This window comes from Gymnoscopelus braueri, assembly GCF_963280865.1.
Source record: "Gymnoscopelus braueri genome assembly, chromosome: 16".
Lineage (NCBI taxonomy): Eukaryota > Metazoa > Chordata > Actinopteri > Myctophiformes > Myctophidae > Gymnoscopelus > Gymnoscopelus braueri.
The window spans coordinates 15,564,942-15,578,968 of NC_137616.1; the positions used below are offsets into that span (position 1 = coordinate 15,564,942).

Genomic DNA, 14,027 nt, shown 5'->3' on the forward strand with positions numbered 1-14,027 from the left:
TTATAAAAGCTTTATTGAGTCTGTAGCTAGTAGCCATCCATTTGAATATTATGACAAAATTAACAGAATTGTGGCCCTTCCTGCATCCATTATGACTTTGTCATTTCATATCCATGACCTGGGCTCCACAAAACTGGTTCAGGTTGCACATGAGGTGGCAAAACAGGTTCCGGTTGCACATGAGGCCTATACATAACAGTTTCCGGTTGCACATGAGGCCTATATAGAGAATGATACCTACCATGTTCATCCCAGTAACCATAGTCCCCCACATCTGTTGTACTACCAACGCCAGAGTAGCCAGGGTTAGCCTGAGAACCAGTATCAGAGTCCCCCACATTTGTTGTATAGCCAATGTCAGAGTAGCCAGGGTTATCTTGGGAACCATAGACCCCCGTATCTGTTGTATGGCCAGATTCATCCCAAGAACCAGCTCCATATTCCCCCACGTCTGTTGTATAGCCGTCAAAGTGGCCAGGTTCCACAGTCTCATAACCAGAACCCATCTGGCTAGAGATCTCCTCAATCTGGCTAGACTGCTGCTGAGAAGACCCAGTGTCTTTCAAAAAGGTCTGGATTGGCTTGACTGGATCATTAGGGGCTTGGATTGGCTTGTCTGGACCAATAGGGGCTTGGTCCCTTTGATAGTACGAGTCTTCCCAGTGGTCTCTCCCTTGCTCCAAGGTTCTGCTGTAGTGGGAGATAACACCTGGACGGAAGTGGCCCCTCAGGAACATGTCCACGGTAGGATCTCTGCCAAAACCTCTGGATAGGCTAGCCGATGGTTCAGGTTGGCCAGGAGCAGGCTCTAGTTCAGAGTGGACACTAGGATGAGTATGTACTGGCAGGCCGAAATCTTCCATTTCTGACTCATGGCTCCCATGCTCATGTACTCCCTCCAGATGGGTGCGTTCTCCTGGCTGTAGAGCAGGTGGGCTCACATGGGCATCAAGACCTCTGGAAGACTCCTGGGACGCCGAGAGCATAGGAGGTGCATCAGCCCAGTAGTCTATGAGCAGAAAGTGTTAGGGATAATTAGCTTTTTCCTACAGAGCCAGACAAACTCATGATGCAGTTTGTGTCTGTGTGCAGTTTAGTCATGTTGAACTGTTGAGCTATTTTGTTGAACAACAAAATAGCTACTCCTCTTGGGAAATAGACCTTCTCCAAAGCTGAGGGTTTCATACTTTGTTAAACTAATGTCTTTTCACAAGTACATACAAAGTCATGCAATTTTGGTCAGCAAATACATACAGATGCTGTGACATACATTTACAGAGACCAGCCATCCATCTTTGCTGCATGCCACTTGATCCCATACACATCCAGAATTTAGCGACACTAGGCTCAGCTCAGACTTAAATAAAAAAATCACACCCATTGTGAAGTGGGCGGTGTGGTCATCACAGTGGTCATCACAGTGATGGAAGCTCACTTCAAAAAATTTTGCATTTTTTTAAAGTGCATAGTCCTATTTATAGGTTATTAATGTCATCATGTGTCTCGCTAGCCAATCACAGTGCTGAATAGAGTCAGCCAATCACAGTACAGCTAGGGGTGTACTAATGAGCCAATCACAGTACAGAGAATGAGGTGTCCCAACCCCACTTATAGGGGCGGCTACACCGCCCAAAAATAATTAAATTCATATTTGATAGGTACCTTGCTCAGAGGCTCCCTCTCCTGCCCGATACCGTGGAGCAGTTTGACGAGGACCTAGATTTGAGCTCCCATACCTAGGGGTGATAGGAGAGGGTTGCCTTGTAGCAGAACCTCTGGGAAACTTCCGGGAAGAGAGCATATGAGGTTGTACATGCCAGGGGAAGTCTATGAGCACAAAGCATTAAGACAATTATTTTGGGGACTCATTCGCTAAACATCCATGCAACTAAACGTACTTCACATTTGAGATTCTAGAATCAATGGCTCCAATAGCAAATCTGATCACAAATTAAAAACCCTGACTACAGTAGCTTATCATTGCTGTGGGCAGAAACCTTAGATCTCCATATTTTAACTTTATGTAATTTGGTAAATTAACACCCTTTGTCTACGAGAGTTTCACGCATTATTTTCACGCATAGCCAATCTACAAGCTCACAGCTCTTTGCACGTTGTGAGCTTGTAGATCTGCCATTCCTGAAATATTTAACCAATGCAAAGTATTAAGAGCTGGAGACTAAATAATGCTTACAGTGAATCCATTGCACACAGCCCCCCCCCCCCCCCCCCCCCCTGAAAAGTAACATTGGACACACAAGGTTTCCACTCGATAGAGACGCATGTAGAAATTCTTGCAAAACCATAATGCAGAGCACAAGGTTACCTGACATAGGGGCACTTGGTTTAGATGAGCCTGGGGCACTTGATAGAGAGGAGCCTTCCGAGGCAGGTGTAGATGAACTCTCCCAAAATCCAGTCTCTACAGGGCTAGAAACAGGATTATAACTGGAGGGTTGTGTGGCGCCGTAGCTGGTACCAGTAGAGCCATGAGATGAGCCTTCAGGAGCAGCTGGTGATGATCCTGACGTTTTTGGGCCAAAGGAACCAGGGTCAGAGTATATTGGTGGCCTTTTTCCCACAGTAGGTGGCCTTCGAACAGCAGCTTTGTTGTATCTCCAAGGATAACTGCTAACATCACATGACAGCACAACCAGGAGGACACTCCTAGAACAAAAAAAACAAAAGCACTTGAGGACCACCTCACCCATTTTCAATCTTCATACAAGTATAGTTCTCAATACTGCTCAAGGGTATTACATTTCTGTCTGTGTTTCAGACTAGGGCTGACAGTTCAGAAACCTGCCTACCAATGATATTTGATACTTTTTTTTTATTAATGCAAGAACAATGGCTTCCATTTCATGGTTTTCAATTAGCTTGGAATCCCCATCGATAATGTCATTGGTAGGACGGTTTCTAAACTGTCCACAGATCACCAATGAGACAGAGTGAGTAGACAGAAATTGTGCCATGTTAAAATGGGCATTAGTGAGGATACGGTTGAAAATGGGTGAAGTGCTCCTTTAAGTTTTAATCAACACTTCACGCTATCATAATCCTATGTACAACTGACACCATCATAATCATATGATACAACCACGCCAAAAATTCAGCCTACCCTGAGTTGAGCCAAGCCACCATCATGGCAAATGGAGAGCTCTGACAAAGTGATCAAACTGACTGTGGCAGACTATTTAAGTGCTGATAAGGACCAGCACCTGACCAATCAGAACTGAACGAGTTATGGATGCTCATGTGCGGTTAAATGATTCGTTAGGAGGGTGGAACCCATGTGCTGAACCTGGAGAGCTGAGCAGACTCTCAGGAGTATTATGATTCACTCATCCTACAGTACAGCAATATTCACCAATTGTTTCCAAACTACACAGTACAATCCTGAAATTAACACTCAAGATTTAACTGGGTAGTAGGAATTAGTTGACCATTTCTTTGTTTAGTGGGATCCTCTCTGTCAGCATGTTGTTGTTGTTTATAAAAAGACTGTTCCAAATGTCACATGGTCACATCCTCCAAATATGTCTTTACATTTCAAACTGAAACTGTGCATCCCTTTGACTTGCAAATAAAATAAAACTTGTTATGCTATACTTGCTTTCGTGCCTGTGTGTGTGTGTGTGTGTGTGTGTGTGTGTGTGTGTGTGTGTGTGTGTGTGTGTGTGTGTGTGTGTGTAGCGTGTGCGTGTGCGTGTGCGTGTGTGTGTTTGAATAGTGACAGGTGAAATGTGTCATATTTTCAAAAGGATTGAATGGAAACCCAGTTAGTTAGTGTGAGACAGAGAACAGCTCATGTACAAATAGAGCAATAATCTAAATCCTCCTATTATGACTGAATAGCTGCTTCTGTAGCTTGATGGTTTCCTGTGGAGTCGTAACAAGGCCAAGACGTCAACCAGAGTTCATCGCTAAAGGCAGCAACCCCATTAGGAAGTCTGACTCATTACATACAAAGAAAGACCAGGAGAGAGAGAGAGAAGGGGAGAGAGAGAAATGGACATTCACATGACACACACATATGGCACATCATGGCACAAGCCTTGCAAGCACACACACATGCACACACACTCACAACTGGAAGATGCTCCTTACCTTCCTGTTTCTGCTCTAGTTCCTCATTTTTCCATTTGAAATCCAACAAAGTCACTGACATGCAGGCACGCGCACGCACGCACGCACGCGCACACACACACACACACACACACACACACACACACACACACACACACACACACACACACACACACACACACACACACACACACACACACACACACACACACACAAAGGCTACTGGTTTCATTTTAGACCCTTGCAGCTGAATACATTGTAGTTAAAATAATTTAAAAAACACTCCCCACCTGTGATGTTCAATGCCTCTGAAGCCATTTTAGTTGCTGGAAATGTGTATCAAGTACACCTCATCTAGTTTCAATGTTTAAAACAATATAGGGATAGGGTGAATGTACATAACAATAATAATAAAAACTTGAATAATAAAGAAAGATATTAAAGGTAGGGTAAGTGATATTTTTTCTTTTTTTTTTGTTAAAAAGGTTAAAGTACTATATTCTGATAGTAATCATTGCTACAGAGCGTTTTTTCGGTCACAGGGGTCTCTCCAGCTCTTTAGTAAACAGAATATAATACATTTTCAGGTAGGTGACAACATTTGAGCCAATCAGGAGAGAGCACTGAAAATGCATTTTCTGTTTAATAAAGAGCTGGAGAGACATGGGAGACTCCTTATATGGATAGGCCACTCTATAGTAACGAGTACTATCAGAACATAGACCCATTTTGCAATTATTTGAATAATTGCAAATCACTTACCCTACCTTTAATAATAATAGCAATAATGTTCTTTTTGTATTCAAATACTATAATATTGTGGCTCCCTTGATAAATATAGAGAACATCTTATTTTAGCTATTTAAGGCTTTTAAAATCCTTAAATCAATTATGTTTTTGAAGGGAAAAGCTAAAATATGTTGCCAGATCTCTCCAATGCAAGCAAATAGGTGTACTTTATTTATCCCCGTGGAGGAATTTGACTCAGCTTAACTACTTAGGAGCACTGAGCAGCCACTGAGCAGCCACTGAGAAGCGATCGGGGACCAACTCAAGTTGTAATGCCACTCAGTACCAGTGGTGGAAAAATAACTTTCTACATAATCCAGTCTGTCTAAACCAGGGGTAGGCAACCTCAGGCACAGGTGCCAACATTGGCTCAGGGGAGGGTGATCACTGGCACGCTGGCATAAGTATGAGAGAGAGGAGGTTTGGTAAAAATGTACATATTTTTTAAATGTAGTCAATTAAATAAAGTCCCCTCACATCTGTATGTAAATTACATCCTGCACAATATAATTATACATTCATTCAAACTCTGAACTCTGACTGGGGAGGGAGTCTAGGTAGGAGATAGGGGGGTTGTTGAGTCTAATGATCATTACAATGTTCTGACGTGAAAGAAAATATTTCAAAAGAAGAAAAAATGAATTAAACTTAATGTTGATTTGGCATGCTGAGTACCAAAAAAACATGGCACTTCATGTCAAAAAGGTTGCCGATCCCTGGTCTAAGTGACCACTGCTCAGTGAGCAGCAGTGTTCAGTTATCTGCCCAGTGATCTGCCCAGGAGATGGCACCATTGTGAGATGGTTACATTGTGAAAACAATTCATCTAATTTAAATGTTTAAAACAATGTAGGGATTAGGTGGTGGGAGTACATAATAATAATAATAATGATAATAATAATCATCATTTCTAAAATATTCAAATACTCTATAATAATATTGTGGCTCCCTTGATAAATATAAATATAGAAAACCTGTGCTTGTGCTTGTAATAACCTTACAGTATCAATGTTGTTTTCTAGCCTATATGTTATTTTCCAGGTCATATTTTCAATTACAGGCAATATTGATTGTATGGAAATCAGGGGATAGTTGTAGGCTATTTATGGGGGTGATGAACAAATAGAAAACAACGTATATGCTACCCATGAGGTGGACTGGCCTATAATCAACAAAGATAACGAGTACACCTGCATGTGTTATATAAAAAACTGCCTAGCTGCAGCACAATCATCGCCAGATAAACAAATTGAAGGCCCCTAAATAACGCTAGTAAATGAGGATGACAAAAATGAGGATGACAAAATTCACTTAATTGTAATCCAGTCTGTGGGGTCATCATCACCATGCTGGCACATTGGGACATTTTTGTCTAAATATATTTTTTGTCATGGACATACCAATAAGTGGACAATAATATTACTAGAAACTATAGCCTTAAATGACATTTACAGGTGTGTAACTCTGAGAGTTATGGGGGTCCTTGAAAATAAAAAAAAGTTAGAGAACCACTGACTGTACTGGTGGACTTCTTATGTGCCATAGTGTCATAGTAAATCAGTGTCATATATATTCTGAAGAAAACTTGGAGACTGACATTCAGTAATTGGGTCTTATGATCAAAATGACAACATTATAATGTTATATGTAAAAAAAAATCTAAAATTTTCCAAGGAGAAGGCCAAGTCTAGCCACGGTCACATTGATGACCCCTGAGGTCATATGACTAATAAACCTACCTATTCCTGTTACATAAGCGACCACTGCCCACTAGTGAGCAGCAGCTGTTACACATCTGCCCAGGAGATGGCGCCATAGCTTGCCTTACGAAGAAAAAAAAGACTTTAACCACAGTGTACATTTTGCAATGAGGGAAATAGAAAATGCCCGGATTTAGGTCGTAAAGTAAACAACCATGGAACCGCAGGAAGCATCCCTGAGTCGGGCGGAACAGGACACAACGAACGAGGTTTAACCTGATGTAGTCGGATGGATGCAAGCGTTACGTCGGTGCCACCGCGGGGCGTTGATTCATGTCAACCGAGAAGCTGCAAGACATCACTGACTGGAGTGAGTATGCTTACTGTACTGTACTGTATTGTGTTCCATTTGAACAGCCCATGCAATGTGTCAGCTTGCATGGGTTGCGGTAGCCTTCGATCAAGACTATCATAGCGTATTTTATCGAAACTGACTTTTACTTTCGTATCTATGATAGTCTTGGGCTTTACCCCCCAATTGTCACTGGATATCCGCGCGGAAAGCCTGTACTTCTCCGTACGTGTACAAAAGACATATATAAAGTGTTGACCATGTAGCCCTGCGTGTTAATTCGGCATTCGGAACCTTTATGCACTGTATTAGTCTATATTGTTCAATAGATATGTGTTTTAATCCCGTCTGTGTCGGATTCTGTCGGAAGTTCCCTGTATTCCTCAATGGGCGGTAGTGACGATGCGCATTCGGTGAAACCCGGTATTACACGCAATGTAAACAGGAAGTAAACGAAGGGGGATGGCGTTCAGGCTTAGACGGGATTAAAACACATATCTATTGAAAAATACGGACTAATACAGTGCACAAAGACTCCGAAGCGCAAGTTAACATTTGAGGCAAACGGGTAAGCATGTTAGATTTCGCATTTGTACACGTTCGGAGAAATACGGGATGTACTGGTGAAAGTCCAGGACACCCTGGGGGTGCAGCCCAAGACTATAATAGATATGCAAATGTACAAATCGATACATTACAAGATAGTCTTGATCCAAGGCTAGGATTGCGGCAGATTGGTGTTTGTTTTTTACAACGTAAACGGCTCATCATGTTTTGTCGATGGTCGTTCTGTATCCTATGTTGATGCTAGCCATGTTTCCCCATATTTAAATGACAATACACGTCCATAGAAAACGGGAAATGAAAGAGTTTAATGGCTGATCATCATTAACATCAACAACCCATAGTAGGTAGGAACCATAGGAACGAATGACCCACTCACTTATTAAGGTGCTGACTGTTGCAGCATCAGCTGTCAATGCTCAACTTTGACGTGTGACAATCTCACACACACACACACACACACACACACACACACACACACACACACACACACACACACACACACACACACACACACAAAGAGAGTGTGAACACCACCCAGCAGTGACATGACATCCAGATACAGTCCACAGATAATTATGAAGGGTATACATTTTGATACATTACAGTTGAAACTATTCATTTGCCAACATTCACATTCACATAGCCTAAATGGAGAGTTCACCCCTAGTTTGTTGTGAACTCAACTAACTAACAGTAGTTCAACTTCAGTGGTTATGTCAAGTACTAGTCTTAGTACTAGACATGATGACAAGGTGGATTTGGCAGCACCTGCTGTAGGAGTAGAAAAGGCATACACCGGAGCAGTGGTGTAAAGTAAGGAAGTACATTTACTCAAGTACGTACTCTTTTGAGGATTTTTTACTTTACTTGAGGGTTCCCAATTTTCAATACTTTTACTTCTACTCCACTACATCTCAGTGGATTCATGTTCTTGCGCATCTTCCTGGAGAATCCACGCATTTGCATTGACAAAGCATTGGCAGGTTCCGCCTCATAGGTAAAATAAAAGTGTGGTGTGTGACCTAACAGAGTATTTCTACATTGTGGTATTGGTACTTTTACCAAGTACATTTTGAATACCAGACTTTTACTTGTAACAAAGTGTTTCCACGTTGTGGTATTGGTACTTTTACTTACAAAATGTGAGTATTTCTTCCACCACTGCACCAGAGTGTAAAAGGCATAAAGGCTGATCTAGTTTTTTTTTTTTTTTTAAGTTGTACTGTGTAAGTGCTGCAGTCTACTCTGTTATCTGTATCTGTGACTAAGTCACAAGTGGCTGTTAGTTCAAGTGGCTGTTTCTAAGGAGTTCCTGGTTCAAATCCCAGTAGGAAGACAAACCCATAATTTTACACTGTCTGTCATATTCCATGTTGCATAATCCACTATATTCACATGACTGCTAATGCGCCCCTGCAAGACATGTTATGACACGTGATTCACATGCCTCTGCCCTGACCATTCATGCTCAAAACAGAGGTTCCGTGAGGTGGAAAAATGCATTTATATACAGTGTGTGAACTGCCTCATGCATTTAATGGTTTCAACTTGCGGTGGAAGGAGTTTGTAGGCAAAGTCATGGCTTTCCCCATGTTTTTGTTTCAGTCGGTTCAGTACAGTAGGTGAAGTCAAGCTAGGGAAGATCCAGCTCTGGGTAGGTACTCATTTAATGTTAACTCTGAGGCATTTTGGTAACCACTCTCAACTTAGCGTCCCTATTTTAGGCAAGAATTGTCAGCTTAGTTCTTTCTTTAAATAGTGAAAATAGCAGATCTTCAAGCTTGTAGATCCTTTTTTTTCTCTCTATTCTTTGTACAACGAAGTGTAGCTTATAGGGTTAAGTGGTTAGAGTATTTAAAACCGAACAGTCCTGTACTGTCATTGTAAAAGTTATACAATGTAAAAGGTGGTTTCATCTGTAGAATGTATTGTGTGTCTGGGATGTAACATTACATTATTCCCTCGTTGCTACACAGACTAATAGTCATTGAGTTATTTTCAGCTCAGGAGGGGAGTTGTTCAGAATCAAGCATTCTGCCATGCCTGAAGGGGCAGCCCTTGTGTAAATACAAAGATCCCTCTTTCACTCTGCCAAATGACTCCCATCTCACCACAGTAGTGCTTTCTCTCCTTTCATTCATCCGTCTCTCTCTCCTGTTCTTACTCTCTGTCACTCTGCTGCATCTCTGCCCACACCCCCACCACTCTCTCTTCTGTTTTCTTCGCTTGTCTCTTGAACAAAACAGGAGTAGCAGGCAAGAACATTTTAGATACATGGCAGAAATAACTTTTTTACCCAATGTAATGATATGCTATTATTTTTCTATTAGGTTGCTGAGGACAAGGAAAGGAAGCTCCACCCTGCCCTGATTGAGCTTGCAAGTTGGAATAGGACCAGCACAAATAATCTTCATAATCATAATCGGAGGTCTACAGCTATTTCACTCACAGAGAACCTCATTTCCCACAATTCCCTGGTTCCATTGTTGCAGCCTACTGTATGCTGGGCTACCCCCTCTTTGCTCAGCCACCCGAGAGATGTGATCAGGGATTAAACACTCACACTCCTTCAAGAGTGATCACAACCCTAACCCTGCTGGGAGTTCAAGAGATCAATCATGGAGCAACTAAGACCCTTTTGAATCATTTTCCAGTGCTCTTAGACCATCTCAGAGCTTTACCCAGGACTCTACAGCTTCACTAATGCTCATTGGTCTACATGCTAAAAAGTTGTTTTATCTGCAGAGACTCAACAAAAGTTGACATCTTCCCTTGTAAGGTCTGTCTCGAGACTCAGACTTGAAGAGAGTGAACCACAGTCCATCGCAGGGACTGTGGGGCCCATTTTTTGAGAAAACATTGATCCAGACAAGACCACCGCGGTGAGGGCGGTGATGGGTAACAAGAACACTGGCCCCCCCAAAGGTCCTGATGCTGTGTCAATTCAGAAAGAGGATGATCTTTCCACTAACACTTCAGGAGGTACTGAAGCCTACTGTTTCCCTTATTTCTTGTGTCTGATATGTACTGATACCACTATTCTATGGCAAGCCTGATCTATACTATATACTCTATACTTGCACATAAAATAGCCGATCTATAAGCTCACAGCTTGTCACAGAGTTGTGAGCTTGTGAATCTACTATTTTCAGTGTGCGACACCGTCGTACAACAGAGCATAAATTAGGGATCAGTCTCCCCATAGGACAGCAGAGCCAATGGCCACTGGGGTTGGCGGGCAAGGTTTTACTTGCCATGTTAACCCATTAAGACCTGAGGCCGATTCTACATAGATAGCATAACATGGTTGAATTTCGCTTCATCCAACCAACGTTACTGTTTCACTTCACATCCCCACACACAAGAGAGACTGGTGACAGGCTGTCATCTGTGTAGTCAGAGGGTTATAACATACTGTAGTACTGAGATCTACGCTGTTATCAACACAGAGAGAGGAATTCAAGTGACACATTTATTTCCAAGGAACAATTGATTCATATCTGTAGAATGAAGTACAAGCTTATCCTCCGTTCACTGACCACAATTTAATACCCACACAATAACGGCCCAGCCTAGGACAAACAGGGCTTAAAAGATTAATATGACAGTGTCAAGGTTTCACAAAACCCTCAGTGTGAAGCTTATAGCTACAAAGATTGAATTGCTAAGCTACTGTTACGTCTGCCTGTTGTATAACATTTGTGCAACATATCTAATGGTAAATATTGTGGTAGTAGCTGGAGGCAAGGTGCTGACAAGCTTATCGTGGGTTGGGAACGTGTGGAGATGACTGCCTGTTTGTCAGTCTGCATCATTGTGAGCCACCTGCTATGGAGCTGTGACGCCACCAGACACACAGACACAATTCATTCACTGCAGAACCATTCAGATAGAAAGAGATGCGTAAATGAGGGGTCCGAAATGACAGGTCACATGGCTCATGCTTCTTTAACCCAGGCTGATTCTAAAAAATCCTAACAGTTTTCTGAAAAAGGTATGTCGCTATATCAGTGGTGCTCAAAACCTTTTCATGTCAAGGACCCCCAAAATTATATGGGGGGCTGCCGACCCCCATCTCAAAATATTTTGTTCCAGGGACCCCCAGTAGCAAAGAATTGAGTTAAAAAATGTTCGCTCAAAGAATTCATTCAAAGATTTGCAAAAAAGTTCAAAACAATAAATAAAAAAATAGCAGTCTATGATCTTGATATATCTGCTATTTTTGAATAGCCAACTACCATAGCGCTTAGCTAAAATCTAAAATGACACAGATGCATTCCCGGTTTTAATGGGTTAAAAAACGATTAGGAGGATTCAGTGTTTGGAACGATACAGTAGTGTCTATCTATTGATTGCCCGATGGCAAGCGCTACTTTCGCATTATTCTTGTTCTGGTTGTTATCTCAGAGCTCATCTAAACAAATTAGCTATTGCTGTAAAATAAAGGTGTTACTTTTGAAGAAAAAGAAAATAACTTAATAGCCATTAGCCATTATCTCTTGTTAATACGTTAAGAGCCCACAGGTAGACTTAACCACTTTCAACTGGTGTCCCTGTTTTGGGCATGTCATTATAGGTGAAAGGTTTCAAAAACTTTCAAAACGTCTCAAAATCTTTCAAAAGTTGCAAAAATAGCAGTGGGGATATTTGAGCTACTTTTGCATGACACTGTCATACGCCAAAGTATAAAACAGGGCATTCATTTATGAAAAAAATCATAAAGATGAAATATGGAGATACAAGGTTTTTGCCAGACGATATGAATTGGGTGTGTGTCAAGGGTTACTCTAAAGTTGATGTCCACTGGCACTTGTTTTGCTTGAACAACAATACAATACAATAGAAATCAACAGCTACATTTCATTTTATTCAGTTGTTTTGACTGAGACGATAGGAGTTGTGTGTAATCTTACCTGTATATTTTCATGTTACTAGGAAGTGTCTCCAGGGACAGACCACCTGGCCCCAGTGCAGAGCTACTGACCTCACTACAGTCTCTAGGGGAACACAGTGACTACACACTGCTGCCGCAGTCCCTACACCAGGTGTGTGTGTGTGCACCAGGTGTGTGTGTGTGTGTGTGTGTGTGTGTGTGTGTGTGTGTGTGTGTGTGTGTGTGTGTGTGTGTGTGTGTGTGTGTGTGTGTGTGTGTGTGTGTGTGTGTGTGTGTGTGTGTGTGTGTGTGTGTGTGTGTGTGTGTGTGTGTGTGTGTGTGTGTGTGTGTGTGTGTGTGTGTGTGTGTGTGTGTGTGTGTGTGTGCAAAAGAGAGGTGTGCGTGTGTAGTACATGTGTGTGTGTGAGAGAGAGAGAGGGGTGCGTGTGTAGTACATGTGTGTGTGTGAGAGAGAGAGAGAGAGAGAGAGGTGCGTGTGAGAGAGAGAGAGAGAGAGAGGTGCGTGTGTAGTACATGTGTGTGAGAGTGAGTGAGAGAGAGAGAGATGTGTGTATATGTCAGAGAGAGAGCAGGTGGTGAATACAATGCAATTAATTTGTCTAAAACACGGTGTGTGCTTTTGTATGTGTTATTTAGTATTGTGTGTGCGGCGTGTGCGCATGCGTGCTTGTGTGTGTGTGTGTGTGTGTGTGTGTGCGTACGTGCTTATGTGTGTGCACGCATGCCACGTGTGTGTCTATGGGCGTTCATCCTCTGTGACCTGATCTCCAGGGCTGTTCTGTGTGTTTTGTTGAATGTCATCATGGGGCGCTGTGTTTCATCACCTAGTTTTATAACAGCCATCCTTTTGTTTGTCTGGGAGTGGAACAAAGTCAGCTCCACGCCTGGCATTTATCAATTATAAGAGAGCAGGGCTCTCTATCTATCCAAGGAGAGTGGGGCAGTTCACTCTCCATTGTACTGTTCTTTTATTTGGATAGACAGCTTTGAAAGCTGAGACTGAGACTGTGAAGTGAAGGCACTGGCAGGTGCTACTGGCAGGTACTAGGTCAGCAAAGGGTACACGTGTGTCCTGAGATGGAGATCTTAGCCACTTTCAACCTGGCGTTCCGATTTTGGCCATGTCATTCAAAGATGTGTGAAAATAGCCGATCTACAAGCTCACAATGCACCCCTTCGTATTTAGCCCACGGCCGCCAGTTTGACACATCTGGCTTAAGTGGTTAACCACCATCTCACTGACCTTTTATTAGTTATTTTAACTACTTAAACCCTGGCCTCACAATTTCGGGCATGTCATTATAGGTGAACATAATAATAATTAGAATGTGTGTGTGGGGTTAAGTGGATAAAGAATCAAGTTAATTTCTCAAGGGCACCTCACATCACTGTTATGTTGAGGGACAAGATAATGGGAGTCAGTTATTTCCCTTATTACATTGGGAACCCGGTGACCTTCTGGTCATCTGCTCTAGATGTCTGCTAACCATCCAACTGATCATCTGCAGCTGATTACAAAGAAAACAGTGATATGGCAATTGCAGGCAGGTTAAAGTAGTTGTATCTGGTTTGGAGTCTGGACTCCAAAACAGATAAAACTACTTTAAGCTGCCTGCAGTGTGTGTGTGTATATATA

The 14,027-nt window shown here is 42.2% G+C and overlaps 1 protein-coding gene across 3 annotated transcripts in view; it reads left to right on the forward strand.

Annotated features, from left to right (window-relative positions):
- Positions 1–6,744: 6,744 nt before the first annotated feature.
- LOC308103422 (uncharacterized protein) overlaps positions 6,745–14,027 on the forward strand; it is a 52,088-nt gene continuing 44,805 nt past the window's right edge. For 2 of the 3 annotated variants that reach the window (XM_080453380.1, XM_080453378.1), the window contains exons 1-3: positions 6,745–6,948; positions 9,828–10,479; positions 12,433–12,542. In XM_080453380.1, the coding sequence (XP_080309506.1) occupies positions 10,392–10,479; positions 12,433–12,542 (198 nt within the window). In that variant the 5' untranslated portion in view covers positions 6,745–6,948; positions 9,828–10,391. Of the gene's footprint in view, positions 6,949–7,822; positions 7,842–9,827; positions 10,480–12,432; positions 12,543–14,027 lie in introns of those variants that run through there. The other variant, XM_080453379.1, reaches the window with a different exon arrangement.